Source organism: Stegostoma tigrinum, chromosome 35 (assembly GCF_030684315.1).
Source record: "Stegostoma tigrinum isolate sSteTig4 chromosome 35, sSteTig4.hap1, whole genome shotgun sequence".
NCBI lineage: Eukaryota > Metazoa > Chordata > Chondrichthyes > Orectolobiformes > Stegostomatidae > Stegostoma > Stegostoma tigrinum.
The window spans coordinates 12559713-12579842 of NC_081388.1; the positions used below are offsets into that span (position 1 = coordinate 12559713).

At 39.4% G+C, this 20130-nt stretch overlaps 1 protein-coding gene across 4 annotated transcripts in view; it reads left to right on the top strand.

The window, feature by feature from the left end:
- The window catches only part of carm1 (coactivator-associated arginine methyltransferase 1), a 69055-nt gene that overhangs the window by 43535 nt on the left and 5390 nt on the right, over window positions 1-20130 (top strand). The window contains exons 8-15 of one of the 4 annotated variants that reach the window (XM_059639871.1): window positions 2862-2943; window positions 3870-3955; window positions 5750-5839; window positions 6680-6817; window positions 9520-9609; window positions 11929-12041; window positions 13835-13912; window positions 18829-18897. In XM_059639871.1, coding sequence (XP_059495854.1) covers window positions 2862-2943; window positions 3870-3955; window positions 5750-5839; window positions 6680-6817; window positions 9520-9609; window positions 11929-12041; window positions 13835-13912; window positions 18829-18897 — 746 coding nt within the window. The remainder of the gene's footprint in view (window positions 1-2861; window positions 2944-3869; window positions 3956-5749; window positions 5840-6679; window positions 6818-9519; window positions 9610-11928; window positions 12042-13834; window positions 13913-18828; window positions 18898-20130) is intronic. The other 3 variants (XM_059639872.1, XM_059639873.1, XM_059639874.1) reach the window with 3 other exon arrangements.

Sequence of the window (20130 nt, forward strand, 5' to 3'; positions counted from 1 at the left end):
ATTATTAACTGGAAGCTGTACACAAAGCACTTATTTTGTATTGAGTAAAATGTGTTAAAATAAATGGCTTCTAAAATATCTAGAGTGCTTCGTATGTAGAGCTGTTTCGATGCAGAGTGAGTTCAGTGTTCATCCTGCTTTGAGTTCCTTTTTTCTTTTTCTCTCCTAAGCTACAGTCTGCACTATATTTTCATTTTACTTATGATTTGGATAGGAGTGTTGCAGTCTTAAGGTGCTGGTGAACTATCTTTTTGAACTGCTGCATCCATGTGATGCAGGCACATATGATGTTAAGAAGGAAGTTCCAAGATTTTTAACCCATCGACAGTTACCAAACAGTGATATGGTTCCAAATCAGTGTGCCAGTTGGAATGAGACTTGCTGATGTTCCCATGCATCTGCTGTCCTTCTACATTCGAGGCAGTAAAGTTCAGAAGTTTAGAAAGGGCTGTCAAGGAGGCTTTGAGTTGCTGCATGGCTTATAGTTAGTACACCCTACTAATACTGTGTGCCACTGGCAGAAGTAATGAATGTTCTAAGGTGATGGATGGAATGCCAGCCAAGCAGGTTAGCTTTGTCCTGAATGGTGTTGAGCTTGAGTATTGTTTGGAGCTGCATTCAAACAGGCAAGTGAAGAATATTCCATCTCACTCCTAGTTTGTGCCTTTTGAGGTTGGTGAGTTACACAGCACAGTCATCAAGTTACACAACATGGAAACAGACCCTTCAATCCAACTCATCGCTGCTGACCAGAGATCCTTAACTAAGCTAGTCCCATTTGGCCCATTTCCCCCTAGACCTATCTTATTTGTATACCGAACCAGATGTGTTTCTAAATGATGTAATTGTGCCAGCTTTCCTCACTTGCTTAGGCAGCTCGTTTGTGTACGCACCACTCTCTGCATGTAAAAGATGACCTTCACGTCCCTTTTAAATCTTTCCCCTCTTATCTTAAGCCTGTGCCCTACCCTGGGAAAAAGATCTTGGCTATTCATCCTAATCATGTCCCTCATGTTTTTATAGGCCTCTACAAAGTCACCCCTCAGCCTCTGTTCCAATGAAAAGAACCCCAGTCTGTTTGGCCTCTCCCAATTGCTTAAACCCTCCAATCTTGGCAACATCCTTGTAAACCTTTTCTGCACCCTTTCAAGTTTAACACCATTTTTCTTATTGCAGGGAGACCAGAATTGCACGCAGTATTCTAGAAGTGGCGTCACCAATGTCCTCGGCTGCAAAATGACATCCCAACTGCTATGCTCAATGCACTGACTGATGATAACTGTGCCATATGCTGCCTTCACCACCCTGTCTCCCTGCAACTCCACTTTCAAGGAATAATATGCCTGCACCCCTAGGTCTTTGCTCAGCAACCCTCCCTTGAACCTTACCATTAACTGTATGAATCCTGCCCTGGTTTTCCTTCCCAAAATGCAGCACCTCATATTTATCTAAACTGACTCCATCTGCATTCCTCCACTCATTAGCCCATCTTGTTAAAGTCCTGTTGTGCTGTGAGGTAACCTTATTTTTCACGGTCCACTGCACCACATACTTTGGTGTCATCTACAAACTTATTAAGTATACCTCCTATATTCATATCGCAAATCCAAATTATTTATATAAATGACAAAAAGCAGTGGATCCAGTACCAATCCTTGCAGCACACCACTGGTTACAGGGTCTGGGAAGTGAAGAGATGGGTAGCCACAGTAGTTGAGAGGCTGGTCTATATAAATTCCTGGTCAACTGTAACTCCCAGAACGTTATTGTTGGGAAATTATGCAACGGTAATGCCATAACATATCAAAGGAAGGTGGTTAGATTTTCTTCTGACTGTTGTCATTGGCTGGTACTTGTGTGACACCAATATTATGTACTATTTATCAATCCAAATCTGAGTGTTGCTCAGGTCTTCCTGTTTCAGTAATCTATCCCCAACACCTGTCGCAACTTTTTGTCCTGTAAAACCTGTATAAACATACACCCAGCTAAGACAATTGCCTGTTGACTGACCCAAATGTATAAGATGCAGTGTGAAATGTACACGTTTGTAAAATCTGTATCAGCAGGTGGCATTCACCAAGGAACGCATGTCACAGGTTTCATCATATAATGTTCCTGATGTAATCTTGGACCATTTGCAACGTGACATCTTATTCCCCAATTCCCTCTTTCTGACACCACCGCCCCGAGCAACATGATGTATGTATTTGGATCTCTACAAATGTGCTTGTCTGTGCAGATCCACTCTGCTGAAATTCTGTCACTGAGTAAAAATATATATCATGCTTTTGGTGGGTGATGCCTCTGAAGCCCTAAGCTGTCAACAGCTAGTGTTTTTCCAGTTTCTTTAAATGTTACTGGCCGCTGTTCAGTCCTTACATGGAATTAAAGGATAGACCTACTTCTCTCCATTCCATTGCACGATATGGGACATTGCTGAGAGTAGTTCACACAGGCAAGATGCATAAGTGCTCACAAGGACGTTTCTTTCATTTCTCCCGGATTATGGGTTAAGTTATTCATCTTTTCTGACACTGTTGAGACCCTGATCTTTTATGGTATGTTGAAAATGCGCACCAGCTCGTGCACTGAGCTGACCAGTTGCTATTTTTATGGTTGTCTTGAACTCCATTGAATAAATAATTCTGGCAGTGCTGACCTTACAATTTGGTCTGTAGCAACTTTTGCTTGTGAACTTTGCCAATTTGTGCACTTGCTATATTTTTATCCCTTTGCTAGCTCCAGTTTGAACCTGATGTCTGACCAGGTGACTTTGTTTTGTCGTAGCTTTCAGATGTGAATCCAGTTCTGCTTTTTTCTTGTTGTGACTCACTAGCATATCTTGTGCTTCTTGCCAGGTATCAGCCGTCTTTCCATGGTGTGGATTTATCAGCCCTGCGGGGTGCAGCAGTAGATGAATACTTCAAGCAGCCTATTGTGGTGAGTATGTTGTGAGCATTTGTAATATATGCTAATTTAAAATCTATTTAATTGTGCACCATAAATTTTCTCTTCACTGTGTGTTGCTGGGAGAGTTTCCAGGATTGAATATTAAGTCTCAAGAAACAAGTCAGGAATCCTTTATCGAAAAACCTTGGGACCACCTAGTTTTCAGATAAGGGATCCTTTTGGTTTTTGGGTCCACTGTAGTCTGCTCAGACCCTTTTCGTGGTGAAAAGAAATTTGCTAAACCAAATAGACCTAAAAGAAAAGTTGTTGGTTTTTTTTCCCCAAAGAGCTAGTCATGCTCTCAGAAGAAAATCTTCACTTTTAGGTCCATTCAAACCAAACAAATTTTCTTTATCCAAAAGGCCAGATCTCAGTATATCAACACATCGGTTCAGATCTGCTTCCAGAAAGACCTTTGGTTTATAGATCTTTTCTGTTTTCAGACCTTTAGTTGTGTAACAACAAGTCAAAATCTGGGTTATGAAACTAACTTTGGGCTTGTGGGGCAGGGAAGGGATTGTTAGTGTGACTTTTTATTCAGAACTCTTCAAATAAGTATATGTTTCAGTATGGGCAAGTTTGTATTTGTTACTCTTGATGATCAGACATTTGTACAGAATCAGCCGAGCTACAATGATTGACCATTTGGCTCGTTCCCAGCATGTTTTTGGATTGTTCAGGACCATATGAAAGAAATTGACTGAAGAGTATGTTTATACTTTTTCTTTTTAAAACAAAAAGTCATTCATGCAGGAAATTTCCAGCTCTGTGTAAGCTTGTAACCCAAATCTAGGGCAACTAAACGTATCCTAACTCCAAATTCTGTACTTGTATCTCCACGGTGTCCCACGGCGGTGTGTTGGTGCAAGTTGTCCCTTTACAAGGGTGAGTGACTTATTTCACCATATGTTTTTAAGGACACGTTTGATATCAGGATTCTAATGGCCAAGTCGGTGAAGTACACAGTGAACTTTCTAGAAGCCGAAGAGAATGATTTGCACCGGTAAGATGTCGAACTCAGAGTGCACAGTGCTGATGGAATACAAGTCCCAGAGAATCGTCACACAACTCCTGTGTCTGGGGCTGGAGTCAATGAACGGGGCTGATGGAGCACCAGTCACACAGAATCGCCACACATCTCCTGTATTTATTGGGGCTGGAGTCAATTGGCTAAAATCAGGATTTGCTTGCAGGACCGCTAAATTTCCTGGTTATTTCAACAGCCAATCCATTAATGTTATTACAAGGGCGGAAGTACTGTAATTTCACGAAAATAACCCAGAAGGTATATCTTAAAACAAAATGATAGATGCAGTGAGGGTTATGTGGGCGACTTTTGTTTGCAGAAGGCCTGACCAGTTCGATTACTCTGCAGTCACTGGTAAGTTGATGTGAGAATGGAGATGGCTGAATCTTGTGTCTTTTGTATGTAAATAGGCATTTGTGATTATGTACAAGTTATTAGCTGTAATTTTTTTGTTCAAAACCAATGAATTTATACAGCAATCTTGGGTGAATGACCTTGAGCCAAGGAGTGTATATAGAATACTGTGACCTTTTTTCTGTCCTCTTTTACGAAACATGTGGAGGGGTGAGATTTTCGTGAAATTACAGTAGGTCTGCTCTGATCTACTTCTGTCTAGATCCACACTACATTCCAGTGCCTGGTTAATGTAGCACATGGTGATGCTGTCCGCACTCTCCTCCAGTATCAACTAGATGCTGTGCAGCCCTGAATCCTCAACTCCGTGTGTTTTTTTTAGTGTTTTGCTGTGAACTGCTTCACCAGTCACCTGAGATGATGGCTCTTTACGTCAGTTGGAGAATGAGGGATATCAGGGAGTGACCACAGGCAGTAATCAGTAGGGCTATACTTGCATCACAGTCTGTGAGCAAAGAGTTTGGACTTTTTTTTTTCTCCCCACTCCCCATACTTAATCCATATTCTTGGTCCAGGATGGATTTTTTAAAAATTTTAATTTGTATTGCATGTTCGTGAGATGGCTTTGAGAAATTTTTGCCCCTCTCCAGCCATTGACAGCTGATTTGCATGCTCTTTAACATTACAGTGATTTCACTAACAGCTCTGTTGTAGTCATTACAAGATGTGGGAGTATTGTGATTGCTTACTGCCTGTAATTCTTCCACTTAGTGGAAGTAGAGCCAGCTATGCATTCTTGCATCAATGAAAGAATGCCTGGACCTTTACTGCTGTTGCTGAGGTACCTTTTCTGTGCTAATGATCATTTAATGTATCATTATTATATTGTATGCAGGCAGCTGCAATGCTTCTGAAAACCATCTGTGCAGTCAGCACCGTTAAAAACAACAAAATGTCACATCTTAATTAAAACATGTTTACACAATGTTATGATCTAATTATTAGAGTTTTAGAGCATTGCATTGTACTGTCTGCAATCTCCCCTGCAGCAGTTGTATTGCTAACAGCAACTACGCTTAAATGAATGAGGAAAGTGGCAGGAAAGGTTTAGTTGGTATTGAGTGAAGGACTTTTAAGGCTAACACTTGCACCTTGGAGTGGATTTACTACTTCTAGGTTAGAATGAAACCGCTCTCTGGAGTTGCTTCAGTGGTTAAGGTCTTTGTTTCCTAACTTTCTCCTGTTTTGTAACAGCAGTGGGGTACTTTTGTGAGAGAGAGATGTAGGAAGTAGGGTATCCTTGTGCACACTGCTAGAATTGTGATAATTTTTTTTAGAAGTATTGGTATCAATTTGACAGTCTTTCTTTCTTTTCTCCCAAATGTCTTCACTACTTTACTTTATTTATTATTACAGGATAGAAATTCCATTCAAGTTCCATATGTTACATTCAGGGTTAGTCCATGGTTTGGCATTCTGGTTTGATGTGGCCTTCATTGGTTCCCAGTGAGTATTTAAGTTCACGTATATAAATTGTTGTAACTAAGTTATTTGTTATTTGAAATGGCTCTAAATTTTATGTAAATGTTGTTGGAACCGTAGGAACTGTTGTTTTGTAGAAAGCAATGGACTAAATTAGAGTCCTAGCAACAGAAACGGGCCAGTTGGATCCTTGAACCTGTTCTGCCATTCATTTAGGGCACACCTGATTTAGTACCTTGCTGCTTTCTGCCCACCTCCATTCTGTAACCCTCCATGTATAGGAAACTTCTGTTAATCGTGATGAAGTTGTGACTCTGTTTAAAGACCAGAGGAGTTTATATAGGGTCACACCTTGGGTCAGGAATTTGTGGAGCAGAAGACAGATTGTCATGTACATTGGAAGGAATTGGCTTGCGTAGGTTTTGCCTAATTCACGCAGGCTTTGTTTTTTTGTTGGTTTGGTCATACAGCTTGCATTGATAAAATAATTTGAAGAAGATTAATCGAGTCAATGTGAGTTCTTATAATCCTGAAAAGGGCAGCACAGTGACTGAGCGGTTAGCACTGCTGCCTGACGCTAGGCTTAGGTGACTGTATGTGTGGAGTTTGCGCATTCTCCCCACAGTCCAAAGATGTTCAGGTTAGGTGAATTGGCCATGCTAAATTGCCAGTTGTGCCCAGAGATGTGCAGACGAGGTGGATCAACCAATGCAAATGAAGGTTTACTGGAATGGGTGGGTGGGGTGTTTGGGCACTTGGTGTGGACTTGATGGGGCGCTTGGCATGTTTCCACACAGGGATGGTATGAATTCTAAAGGTTTTGTTCTAGTGACACACAAAAACGACCTCCTTTCCCTCTTTCAGAATGACCGTGTGGCTCTCAACTGCACCAACGGAGCCTTTGACTCATTGGTACCAAGTTCGCTGTTTGCTTCAATCGCCACTTTTCACCAAGGCAGGTGATACACTGTCCGGGACTGTCATGCTGAATGCTAATAAAAGGTAAGATGGGCATGTATTTATTTAGTGCCATGAGCTTAGTAAAGTGTACAAAGTGCTTTGTAGGAACATAAAACACGATTTTTGACTTTGAGCCACACAGGAAGCAATTACTGCAGAAGTTTTTTTAAGGACAAAGGAGTAGGGAGGTGAAGTTTCAGCATTGAATGTTAGAGCTTGATCTAGGTTGCAGAAGGCATGTCCTTGATGGTTGGAACATTTTAAAACTGAGGATGTGCAAGATTCCAGAATGGTAGGAATGCAGAGACCTCTAAGGGTTATAGGAATGCAGGGTGTTACAATGATAGTAAAGTATGGAGGAGGTTGAAAGCAAGAACACAGATTGAAATAGAAGTGTTTACCCTCACTATTTCTTATGACTACCTAATGAGCAACTTGTGGGAGTGGTCTATAGGCCTAATACTAACCACACTGTAGGACTGAGTGTGCAGGAAGAAATAAACCTTTGAGAGGTTTACTGATAACCATTAATGATTCTACAGATTTTGTGAATCAAAAAGTCAAAAGTAGCCTGGAACTGGAGTTCATGTTTGTCCTTGGCACACTGTCTCTCTGTTTGGCTTGAAAACATGCAACTCTGAAAGCTGGCTATTCTAGATCTGGTAATGTGCAACAAGACAAGATTAATGGAGATTTTAATTTTAGTTTTAGATTTAGATTTATTTAGTATTGTCTGTGTTGTACCTGGGTACAGTGAGAAGTGAATGACCTCATAATAAAGCCATACCTAGGAAGCAGTGATCAATGTGTTTGAATTTTCCATTCACATAAAAGGAGAGAAGAGGATGATTCTCAAGCAAAGGTTTTAAACTTAAAAGGGGAAAACTATATAGGCAAATCTGGCTAAAGTGAATTGGGACATTATGTCAAGGAATTGGTCAGTAGCATATTTGCATGAGTGAAAGGTTGGCTAATGATGAGTAGGCATAAATGTGTCACTCTCAGGTTGGCACAATGCAACAAATGGAATACCACAAGTGTCAGTGCTCAGGCCTCCATTATACTTATAATCTCTACCAACAACTTCGATGAAGAGACAGAATGCATGGTTGTTAAATTTGGTGAACACAAAGGCAAGTTGTATGGTGGATACGAATCTTCAAAGGACGTAAATAAGTTATTATGTAAAACTAGAATTTTACACAAATAGTATCTTCAAATGATTGAAAGTCACCCTGTTCCATCACCTCTTGTTAGAGTTACCAGGCTCTAGACTATTCCTGCCAACTCTGCCCCCAAAGTTCTAAAGGAGCCAAATAGTCTTTTTTAATATTGAAGCTTTTATATACGAACCAGATTTGAACTGGCTGGGTATCTGCCATTCCTTCTTGTCAATGCATTCTCTCTCATTAGAAGTTGGCACCAGGTGAGGTAGTAGCCTTGACACCGCTTGTTGATCTTTGCAGTCAGAAGCTGAACAGTTGTCTTCAATGTTGTGCTATTCTGTGATTCTATCAAATGAATGAGTTTGCAAGGGGACAGGTTTGATTTCAGCACCAAGTGGGTGATTCAAATAATTCAGATTTTTGGGTTAACGTATACATGAGATATGTGAGAAATGACTTGTTTTGATCAGGCATCACCTTTTAAACTAGGTTGCCCATTCGTTGAGTATATATAGTTGACAGATTAAGTGGGTTTTAAAAAGTTTGGAGATGCAGTATAACATGAGAAAGTGTGACCTTCTTCACTTCAGCAGGAATAGGGAAAACAGCATATTAAATGGAGACACATTCCTCAAATACAAAAGGATCTGCCCATCTTGTACTTGTACCACAGGTACAACAAGTGATTTTTGGCAAGTGGAATGTTGTCATTTATTGCAAGAAGAATAGAATATGAAAGTAGGGATGTTTTGCTGAACTGTGCAGAACTGCACAATTCAGCAAAACATCGAGACCATATTTAAGTCATTCAAAAATGGTTCACCCAGTAAATCCCTGGTATAACAGCATTATCTTATGAGTGAAGGCTGGACATGCTGGACCTGCGTTCATTTAAGTTGCAAAATAAAAGAGGTGATTTTACTGAAGCATACATGATTCTGGGGCAATATGACAGTGTGGATGCTGAAATAATGTTGTCCCCTTGTGGACAGACTAGAACCAGGGGATTTCCAAAGTTTCCAAATAAGGCGCCTTCTGTTTAAGGTGGCAACGAGATTTTGTTTACTCTCTCTGTCATGTTTCTGCAGAGCTTGTTTTCTCAGAACAATTGGGGGTGGCCTTTGACTACTTCATTAGTCAAGAACCTACGCTTGCCTTAACGATATTCAGAGAATATTGGGGTAGTTAAGAAATGAGTTGAGCCCTAAGTCGGATCAGCCTTGATCTTGATGAACGGTGAGGCAAGCTCAAACAAATAAGTGACCTACTCCTCCTCTCAATTAGTATGTTCACAAGATGTGGACAGCAGTTTTTGGTTAGATTACGTTTATGATGGGTACAATACTGGATTCTAGAATTGTCAAAGGAATAATAGATGTGGTGGGCAACCTTTTTACAATTGCCTGTAATTTTTATTAATCTGTTCCTCGATGTCTGATAGTCTACTTGATTTTATTCCGGTGAAGACTTTCAAGCTCCCAAGGTTGTGAAACCACTGTTGTCCATCAGCTTTATTGCTTGAATTGTCGACTGTTTTTCACCTGTGTAATGGAATGTTTACTGTTTGTCTTTCTGTAGGCAAAGTTATGACATTAGTATTCTAGCCCAGGTGGATCAGACTGGTTCAAAATCTAGTAATGTACTGGACCTGAAGAACCCTTTTTTCAGGTAAGTGTTGCTCACAGATGCTCCTTTCACCATTGTACAGGCATTGCAGAGATACCCAGTTTTAGCTCCTCTTTCTCTTCTCACCCACCTTTCTGAATAGAGAAAACACAGATGACTCCTCATTAGAATTTCTACATTGCCCAAATGTTTTCTTCTTCTTCCAAGTAGTACAGTTGACTGCACCTAAGAATATCCATTACCAAGCAAAATATTGTGATTTTAGCTGCGGGATGGGTGGTAGGAAGAAGTAGAAGACTGGCATAGAAATAACGCCACCTTGTTTTTTTTTATACCTGCAAGTAATTTCTATCTGTAAGGGGAAAATATGAAAACCACCAAATCTTTTTGCTTGACTCTCTCCTCAAGAACAATTGAATTATATTTTTTGCCTACATGTAGATCAGTTATCTCAGCTATTGACAACCCTCCATGTCTAGTGCACTATTCCATAAAAATAGTAGCTGTTATCTGAAAAGATGTGACGATCAAGTTGTTAATGACAGAAACTTTGAGAAAACAAAATTAAAGATATTGGACTCGGCTAATGAGCTCAGAAATGAAACACTAGCAGAAAACCCCCATGAAGTATTGCTGTACAAAGCCAAAATACTGCAGGTTCTGAAAAACTGAAGTAAAAGTAGAAAATGTTGGAAACACACCAAACCTGCCAACATATGTGGAGAGGGAAGCAGCTAAAACTTCTGATTAGAAACTGGTGGTCGAGATCTTCTAAACAAGTACACAGTCAGGGAAAAGGGGGCAGGAAAAACAATCGAGTTCTGTGACTGGCTCTGGGGCATGGTGTGAACTAAATGTAAAAGGTAGTGGTGCAAGACAAAACAAGTGTCAAAACAAAAGTTTCATCCAGAAGAGGTATAAGTGATCATCCTGGAGGAGAAGAGAAGTAAGGAAACTCTGGTAAAGTCTCTCGGGCAAAGGAAGAAAGGGGGAGAGAGAGAGATACTGAACATGGTTGAAACGTGTGACCAAAATCTCTGGCACGACTGATCTGTGACACTAATGCCGTATTTTCAATTATTGAAAAAATGGCATTAGTAGTTCAGGCCCAAGGTTGTTAAAATCAGACGTTTTGTGCATAACTGTCAAGCTGCTCTTCTGAGCTATAAAGATTTTAGAAACTTGGTGGTTAACTTATTGCTTTTACGTTTCGTGGTCATTTTTAGCCCTTCCCATATTTGTTTTTATGCTGTTTCTGTTATGCTAAATATTGAATGGTAATAGCGTTGCTGGAGTAGTAGTAGACTGGAGCTAAAGTAGCTGTGGGTGCAACACTTCAGTCCTGCATTATAAACACATGTATTGAATCCTATTGTCCACACTTGCAAGCTGAGAAATCAGAGTCCGTAAAGCTTACAATTAAACATGGCTGACTTTAAAAGCAATAAAAGTAGAAAATGCTGAAAATAGCATGTTAGGCAGTGTCTGGGGAAAGAGAGAGAGTTACTGCACATGATTGGAAAGTGTGGCCAGACCAAGGGTGCACCTGACTAGAAAGCAGCCCTTTTTTAATGAGGAATTTCTTCACTTAGTGTGTTAGTGAATCTCGAATCTTGCAGCCAGTGGCTGTGGAAGCTTGGTCATTTTGAATATGTCATTCGATTTCTAGATATTAAAAACTTGAAGGGATGTGGGTTACTGCAGGAAAATGGCATTGAGGTACACAATCGGTGATGATCTAGTTAAGTAGCAGAGTAGGCTAGAGGCTGAATGACTTGTCTGTGCTTCTCGTTTTGTATAAGATGTAGGTCAATTACATTTCCTCCTTACCAGCTAATGATGGAGCTCCAACAGTCTTTTAAACATATTCGGAGACCAAATAAGGAACAAAAGGGGACATCTGAGATTGGTGGGTGACAGGATTTATTAAATGACAGTGGATGCTGTGCAAGACACAAAGAAACAGTAATAGGAATGATTACAACAAACCATGAGCCTTCGTTTCTGCACAGTCACTTCACTTCAATGTAATTCCAGTCAGTTTAAGTCTATGATCACCATCAGCTCTGTATGCAATGATATCAATTCTTGGTACGGTTTGTGTGTCGCAGTATTTTTATTGTGAAGCAAGGGCTGTGACCATGCTGGCCTTTGAGCTGCCTAAACTTCAAACCACACGACATGCCAGGCAACGGTCAAAAGATTTATTGTCCGTGTACTGTTCCTCTTAAAAGAGGCATGTTTAAAACATAGATATATGCAAATATAGAGGAAGAAAATTAGAAGATGGGGTGCCATACCCTTTTATCTGTAATCAGTATTGAATAACTTTGTGTCTGTTTCTCCTCCATCTCCTGTTAGGTACACAGGAACAACTCCCTCACCACCCCCAGGTTCTCATTACGTATCGCCGTCGGAGACTATGTGGAATACATCTGGCTCTTACAACCTTAGCTCAGGACTGGCAGTATCTGGTATTGTACATTCTCTCTTATTATCTCGGTTCTACAAAATATGGGTAATTTTAATTAGGATTCCTAAATTCTATATTTGTACTGCATAAGCCAGGAGTTGATTGTAATCATTATGGTAAAATTAAGATACTTGGATGCACAAAATCTGAAGTATAACAGATTGTATGTGGTCTTTATCCTGGAATACTGTAGTTGTAAGTATTAAATCTTGACCTAATCTCTTCAGTTTTCTGAGTATGGTGCAATTGGCAATCTCCTAAATTCGAGGCTGCCTGTTGCATCTTAGTTGTGTTTTATCTTTCGTTCATTCTTTCTTTCTGTCTTTCTTTCTCTCTTTTTCTTTCTTTCTCTTTTGTCTGTGCTATGTGTTTGTATTCCATTCATTTCATGGAATGTAGAAAACACTGAGGCCAGCATTTGTTGCTCATCCCTTATCACTGTTGAGAAGGTGGTTGTGAGTCACTTTACTGAACTGTTGCAGAGTGTGGTGTAGATGCACCAGTAGTTCTGTTAGGGAGGGAGCTCCAAGATTTTGGCCCAGTGACGACAGTGATGAAACAGAGATACAGTTCCAAGTCAGGATAGGCTTTGACTTGGAGGATAACTCGCAGGTAGCGTTGCTCCAATGCATTTGCTGCCTTTGGCTTTCAAGGCATCTCTTGTGATAAGCAGATGTCTAAGGTGGTGGGATCTCGTTCTGCTTAGTGCTACGTTTGCCATTTGCTACTGTAGGCTCTTAGAACTCTGACCATTTCCCATGAATTCCCCTTCCTGATGATGCTTCACAAGTCAGTTCATTCCAGCAAGTTACGTGTAAATGTAAGATTTTGGCTGATGTTTTGGGATTTGCTTTTCTATCCCGCTGATTTATTGCTTGATCTTTCTTCAGATTTTTACAAAACTTGCTGCCCAATACAATCCTCTGGTCTAGTGACTGAATAATTTTATTCGTTCCTTACAATTAAGCTTATATTTTTAATGCTTGATCTTCCACCAGACTTTTCTCTCAAATTAACAATGAGGTTAATGACACTGTATTTCTCATCTGCCTCCTGTCTCTCATACTTTTTTGGTAGTATGGAACTTGGTTTTGCTGAGGGGGAGAAAAAGGCATTTTTTTGTCAAAGTTCTTTGTCCTGCACTTTGATAATATTTCACAAGAATATCATATGAAGGAAAACAGCATTGTATTGTTTGAGGAAAAACAGCTGGTACCTGATCTGAAGTTGAATTCATTCAACCACTTACTCAATTTTTAGTTTATTTCTTGATCCTTCAGTTTGACTAACTTAGAGATACTTCTTCACCCTAGTCCCAGATGTGCTCTGAATCTCATTGCACCCTTATCAGCACTCACTTCCAAAACATTTTTGTTTGCAAAAATGTAAATTGTTTGAGCTGTGGGACAAGTAGCTGCCATTGGATTGCCTGTTACAGCAAAGTTTTTGCCCTTTGATATTTGAGACTGCACTAGTATCTAGGTTAGAAGTCAGTATTTAAAGTGTTATTGTTCCTATAGTCTACCGACAGAATGACTGACTATGTTTCAAATGGAGGATTCATTCCAGTAGAGGGAAAATTTAGTTAGTGCTTTACTTTTAGCAAGGTGCATTCAATGTCCTAGACCACACGTTTTTGAAGTAATAGCACCTTCTCCTGGAATAGTGAGATGCTGCTGGTTCCATGTGCTGAGTTCGTAGCTGTGTAATGATGAAATTTTGTAATCTGTACTAAATTCCACGCTGGTGGGCAACAATATAATGTATGGTACTCTGCTTTTTTACTTTTCTAAGGAGTCCCAACGGCATATGATCTGAGCAGTGTAATTGCCGGTGGATCTGCAGTCAGCCACAACAATCTGATTCCATTAGGTAGGTAGAGAATAACTTCCTGTTCAGCAGTTGAGGGTCGTAGGATTTTTCACAGTTGCATGGGAACATTTAACAGTCAAATTTTAGTTGTTCAAACTCCAAACCAGATTAACTTTAACGTAGCCCTCCTCTGCCAACTTGGCTTCCCAGCCATAGGAACCTCAGCTTTTAAATGGCACTCACCTGTGTTATGACTTAAAAACATGTATTCATCCATGGCAACATTTTTTTTAATAGCTTACAAATTAATGCAACAAAATTAGTCTTCAGGATCTCCTTTGCTGGGTGAGAGCTCAGTCCACAGTTTTCAACTGTGTTTGTTTGTTTTTAGTGATTGACAGAAATGTAAATGCAGTTCTGTGTGACAATAGCACCAACTGTAAATTGGTTTGCACTGGGAAGAGAACCATTGTGTCAGTCGCTGGAGCAGAATTCCACTTTATTGATCTTAATTTCTTGCACTCTGGAGTACAGTGGGTTATACTTTGGTTTGGAGTTTGTCTTTTCTCAGTTGTGTGATCGTCTGCCAGGAGGCTTTTAACTACTTGAATAATTTTGGATTTGCATACATTAAAACTCCGGATTTATCATTGGATCCTGCTCACACTTGTACCAGTCTTTTGCAGTGTATATGTAGAACCAACTTGAATTGTATCCTCTTAATGGATTACTGTTATTTGTTCTGTAAACATAAAATAATTCCACCACTTGCCCATGGCCAGTGTTGTGCAGCTAAGACTCCTACGTTCCCCTCACTTGAGAATGCAGACTTTGACACCTTTGTATGGGAATATTGGAAGCCATCACGTACTTTCTCTCAAAATTTGGGATGATGTGATACAAACAAAGCATCATACCTGAGCGACTATGCTTTCAGTAGGCGTGGGACCAGGTCAGCTAACTTCTGACCTCAAATAGGAGACCCAGTTCAGCAAAGGTCATTCTATTCTGCGATTTTTTTTTAAAAGAAACCACCCAGCAGCAATTCTGCCATGTCCTGTTAAAAGAAAATTAAGAAGATTCTTGAAAGAACAATTTCAAGTGTTCTGCTTATTTAAGTCTCTAAGCAGACATGAACCAACCTGGTCCCTACCTTCTTATTACAGGAAAGTTTGCAGCCTCTGTCCAGTGACTCCTCTTGACAATCGATTTATAAGGGGAGAGCGTAAGATATTGATCATCTACAGGGTGTTTGTTAAAGTTCCACAGGGCTTCACGTTTTTAATAATATGACAGCAAACTAAATGGCATATTTAAAGTATTGCCCTAAAACATTTCTTACTGATAATATTATGATGGACTTCAAAGCTACTAACCATAATGTACGGTACATCTTTTTCTTCAGTTGTCACCAGTTTCATTTTCATTTTCTGTAAGAAACTGAAAAGGCATGAACACTATACATCAAGACTCTTTCTTTAATTCTATATGTTGTTTACAGATTCCTTCTATTATTTGCATGTCCCAAGTTATAAAAGATTTTTTGAAGTGTGCATGGGCTTTATAAATACCCTTTATAAATATGAAAAGCTCTCAGGTCTTTCCAGATGTGTTTATTTTACAATGCTGAAGCCTGTAGAATCCTCCACGTCAATGCCTGTTGATATGTACCAATTTGTAATATTTGAATGATTCATTTTTGTGCAGTGGGCTCATCGAATAGATATAACTTTTTGCATCCTGGGTCCTTTAAGTATTTTAGATAATTAATTTCTAGGAAAATCACCCAGGTGCCAAATTGAAGACAATACAAATAAAGCACATAATCATAGTTTACAATTGATTAATGTTACAATTAGAATAAAAACAGAAGGATTACCTGGTTAAATCTTTCAGTATACAAGGAAGTTACAGTACATTGCAAAATGCTGGTCTCTTTCATTTATAAAAAACATTTTAGATTCCAATATGCTATGCAGAGTCTACAGTTCACCTGTTCTTTGATTTCATTATTTCTCAACCATTTACATACTGTTTACAGGCTTTATAAACTAGAAGATTGGCTGGCTGTTTTGTAGTCTATTCCTTCTAGATTTTATTCACAGAATAGTGTAATTTCTTGTTTTCATCTCACTTTTCATGTGATGGTGGTAATGGGAGCTGGGATTCAAGAGTCTTCTGGCAAAACCTGAGAATCTGCTTTTACTGCCTTTTTAGCTAGGAAGCACAAGTTCAGCCCTAATGCTATTTCTGGAACACAGACTTGGCTCCAGGCAGTGATCTATGTTATATTTCAGTTCAGCATAGTTTTAAATCTACAAAAATTTTAAGTGCTTCATTATTTTGTCTAAATCTTACCAAGAGGAAAGGAGAGAAGCTAAACCCCAGTGCAATATAGGTGAAATACCTTGGTGTGCGTCTTGCTGATCAAAACAAGAAACGGGCAGATAGTGATTAGGTTTGTGTATTGCCTTCTAACTCCATATCAGAGTACAGTTAAAGGTAACCCACTACAACAGGTGTAATTGTAGCCACTGATGTGGAATACTTGTTTGGCATTATTATGTGAAATTAACAATTCATCTGGCCATTCATCCCAACTAGCTTCTGCTCCGCACCAAATTCTTCCCAGTGTAGTTATTTTGTCTTGCTCTGTCAAAATATCCTTCCATATCTTTCTGTTTTACATCTTTCTCTTTAAGTCGTCTTTGTCATCAACCATTCTACATGGTAGCAAGTTTGTCATTTTCATCACGTAACAGTTTCTCCTTAATACTTTATTTGATTATTTAGTGACTATCTTGTAGTTTGTACTTCCCTGTATATCTAACTGACAAACTCTTCCATAGTTTTGAAGGCCTTCAAGGAAAGAGCCTCCGCATATATGGCCTTTTTCATTAGTTGTATTCTCTTTGCATGGGTGTTATCTTGTAAATGAATAGATTTTGGTAAATCTTTCTCTGTCACATTGTTTTATTGGTCTCTAGCTTTTTTCCTGCGACAGACCTACCCTGATCTGTCTTGGTAATACAGTCAGTTGTTGATCATGAATTTATGTGCTACCAACCTTTTTATACAGTCTGATGGTCTAATTTACTTGATGTGTAAGCTATTGCTGTCTTTTTCTACTCAGTAGTCTTGGTTGGGTTCTGTGCCATGATCTCCATCCATATGTCTTCAGCATGAGAGTTTGGGAAGAATTTTTGTTTTATTATTCCATCTAGCACTGACCACATAGTCTTTTCGCATCATCTGGTTAAAAGTCTTATCTCTGTGTAACCAACTGATGAACACGCAACAAAGCAGCCCAGGTTTGAGTTGACAGCAATGTTGTGGATCAGCAGCAAATTAATACTTGACCAGTAAGCTATTGCAAGCTCCCAGATTTTTTGATAGAGCTCTGGTTTATTATCAAACCCAAAAAAAAGTTATTTTTGAGACTATGATTTTTTTTTGTTCTGGGAGTATATGTGACTGGAAGCAAGTTTTTTTTTAGTTTGTTTGAACTTGTATAGTTTGGAACCTATATGTCACATTGTAACACTACTGGTTATAGGGCCAGTGCACATCTCTGTAGGATCACTGTAACCTCAGTTACTGTTTTGAAAAGGCTTTTTTTTGTGTTTGAAAATAACGTTATTCTTAGTACCTTACCTCCACGTAGTTGTAGATAGATAATAGCATAGTTGCTCTGATGTCCTGTCCACATGCTAATTATGTCACTGTCTCCAGTTGTTAATGAGTGAACAAATTTTACCACCATGGTATTGTCTGTATTCACGCATTCTGTTTTCAGTAACCATTTAATGCGATGTGTGTTGTAACCAACCTGACTTCTTTCTTTTGTTACTTTCTGTTATGATGGCGAGCTACTAACCTAGAGACTGATATTTGTTTTTTTTAAATAAATAATTTGGTGTAGGTTTATCTCCCCTTTTTCCCCCACACCCTAGCCAAGATTTGTCTGGCAGAGGTTAGATTGCACTTAATCAGTGGCTGAGCATTTCATTTGTAAATACTGCAGAAAGAAGCATTGTGATATCCCATTGTCTAATTTGCATATGTTAGTGGTGAAGTACAGGGCTGTTAGCCAAATTGACCACTGCTTCGACCAGAATATGCCACGGCAAAATTTATGGTTTCTTTTGCCTTCTAAAGGGAGTAAGTAATAGGCTGTCACAGTTGCTGTCTATGGATTACTGTTGTCTGGTTTGAGTTGAGTTAGTTGATTTCAGTTGAAATCACACCACCGTAGTTGACCCTGAGAGTCCTTTGGCTTGGAGACATCAGGAAAGGTTTTGTTTTTTTTAAACTGCACCCCTCCCAACTCCCTAGCCAATAACTTACTGCCTAGGCTTTGATGAATTGAGCACTTAGTTCCATTCCTGGCAGGGACTTGGGCATTATTAAATTGTAACCAGAAATAATTGCTTTTTTTTTTAAAGCAAGTGGAGAGGTGAAAGTTTTGCTTTGTAATTTTGGAAGTGAGAATCAAGCTGTGGTTTCTTACATTCTTGGACTGTGCTGAATTTTCAACAATCTGAACCCTTTTCTTGCCCTTCCCCTACACACAATGCTTGAAAATTGTAATTGCTTTCTGCTGGAATGATTTTAAATGGACTGGGATATATTGTAATACAGATGGACCTTCCACTACTCTGAAACTGAGATTCAACCTAGTTTTCAACCCTAAAGTTCCTTGTTCAGATTACCTCCAGTCAATTTGAGATTTCAGTCCTCTGAATAGATAGAAATCCTGATCTAAACAGAACTCTTATTGATGAATTAGGCATGTTAACAATCTGTTATACTGATTTGATTGCTGTGGACATTCTAAAGAACACAGCACTGGCACCAAGCATTGTTGAACTTTAGTGATGCATTAATGAGGAATGAGCTTTATGCTTTTGTATGGTGCTTTTCCCTCCCTTTGTTGTATTTTACTGGAAGGTTTCTCTCTCCTCCTCTCTTCACAGCCAACACTGGGATAGTGAATCACACTCACTCAAGACTGGGATCCATTATGAGCACAGGATTTATACAGGGTAAAGACATGGCCCTGACCCTCTCTGAGGCTTGACCGGTCGAATGAAACTTGCCAATGGAAACGCAACTGCTTGGCTCCAGGCACCCATAGCAACCTGTAGCCAATCCAGTTCCTTCTAGGAGTGGCAGACTGCACCCAGGAACTGATAATGTAATAAAGGGTTGGCTGGCCTGCTTGATAAGATGCACTTTGCACAGGGAGAACTGGACTTTCTGTTGAATGAATGGTTAAATGCATTGACTGAGCACAGTGCAAGCTGACTTTAACATTACACTCTATCAGCTTCAAATTTTGGTGTCCATATGAATTATTGGAACATTACAAATATTGTACTATATTTCTTTTTCCTTTCTCAGTGCCACCTATTTCTAATAGTTCAGTGGATGAACTATATTAATTGTGAAATTTAAAGGTTGCAATCTGGAATGCTTGTACAGCTGTACACTGCTGGGGAGGGAGGTCTCCAGACCAGTGTTCACGTTGACGTAATCTTCTCATGTTCTCAATGCTGTTTTTGTTATGCCCTGATGTGTGGGTGTTTACTGAAGCTTGTCTGGCAACAAGCTGGTGTTTGCTGTTAATCTGTACAACCATGCAGTGAAGCAGACATTGGAACATCAACTATTTAGTGGAACCCTAAGTGTTCCTCTTTCCATTCAGACTCCTAGAGCTTGAGCAACAACACTGAAGCCTGAGAGTTTGTTCTAATTGCTTGGGGGTTGTTGCATTGTCCCTTTTACTCAAAGCAGTTTGAGAGTCTTTTTTTAAGTTTTCATTTTATTTTATCATAAAACATCAGAGTCACAGCAGGTTTGTCAGTCCCTGAAAAGAAGATGGGTCAATTTAGTATTTCTGGTGCAGATCATTCATCAGACTAAGATGTTAACTCACCCTTTTTTTTTGTTGAGGTTGATGGCAGTCTGTTTCAGAGTTTTACTTTTATCTTTCTACCTCTAAAACGTTTCAATTGATCTCCCTGTGCAAGTGTGTATCTCTTTCTCCTCTAATACAGATCAGTTGTCCAGTGTTCCAGCTATCATTCCAACTCTCCCAGGGGATCTTCCAAATTGCCGATGCTATAACGTATTTTCTTTCAATTGGTTGATACTTACTTTCTTTAATAATATACCAGTTCTGTTGCCATTCAATCGACTAGTGTGTTTTGATATTTCTGTTAAATATTTGTTTACAAATAATCATTTCACTAAAATGAACGCCGTTGAGTCTTTTC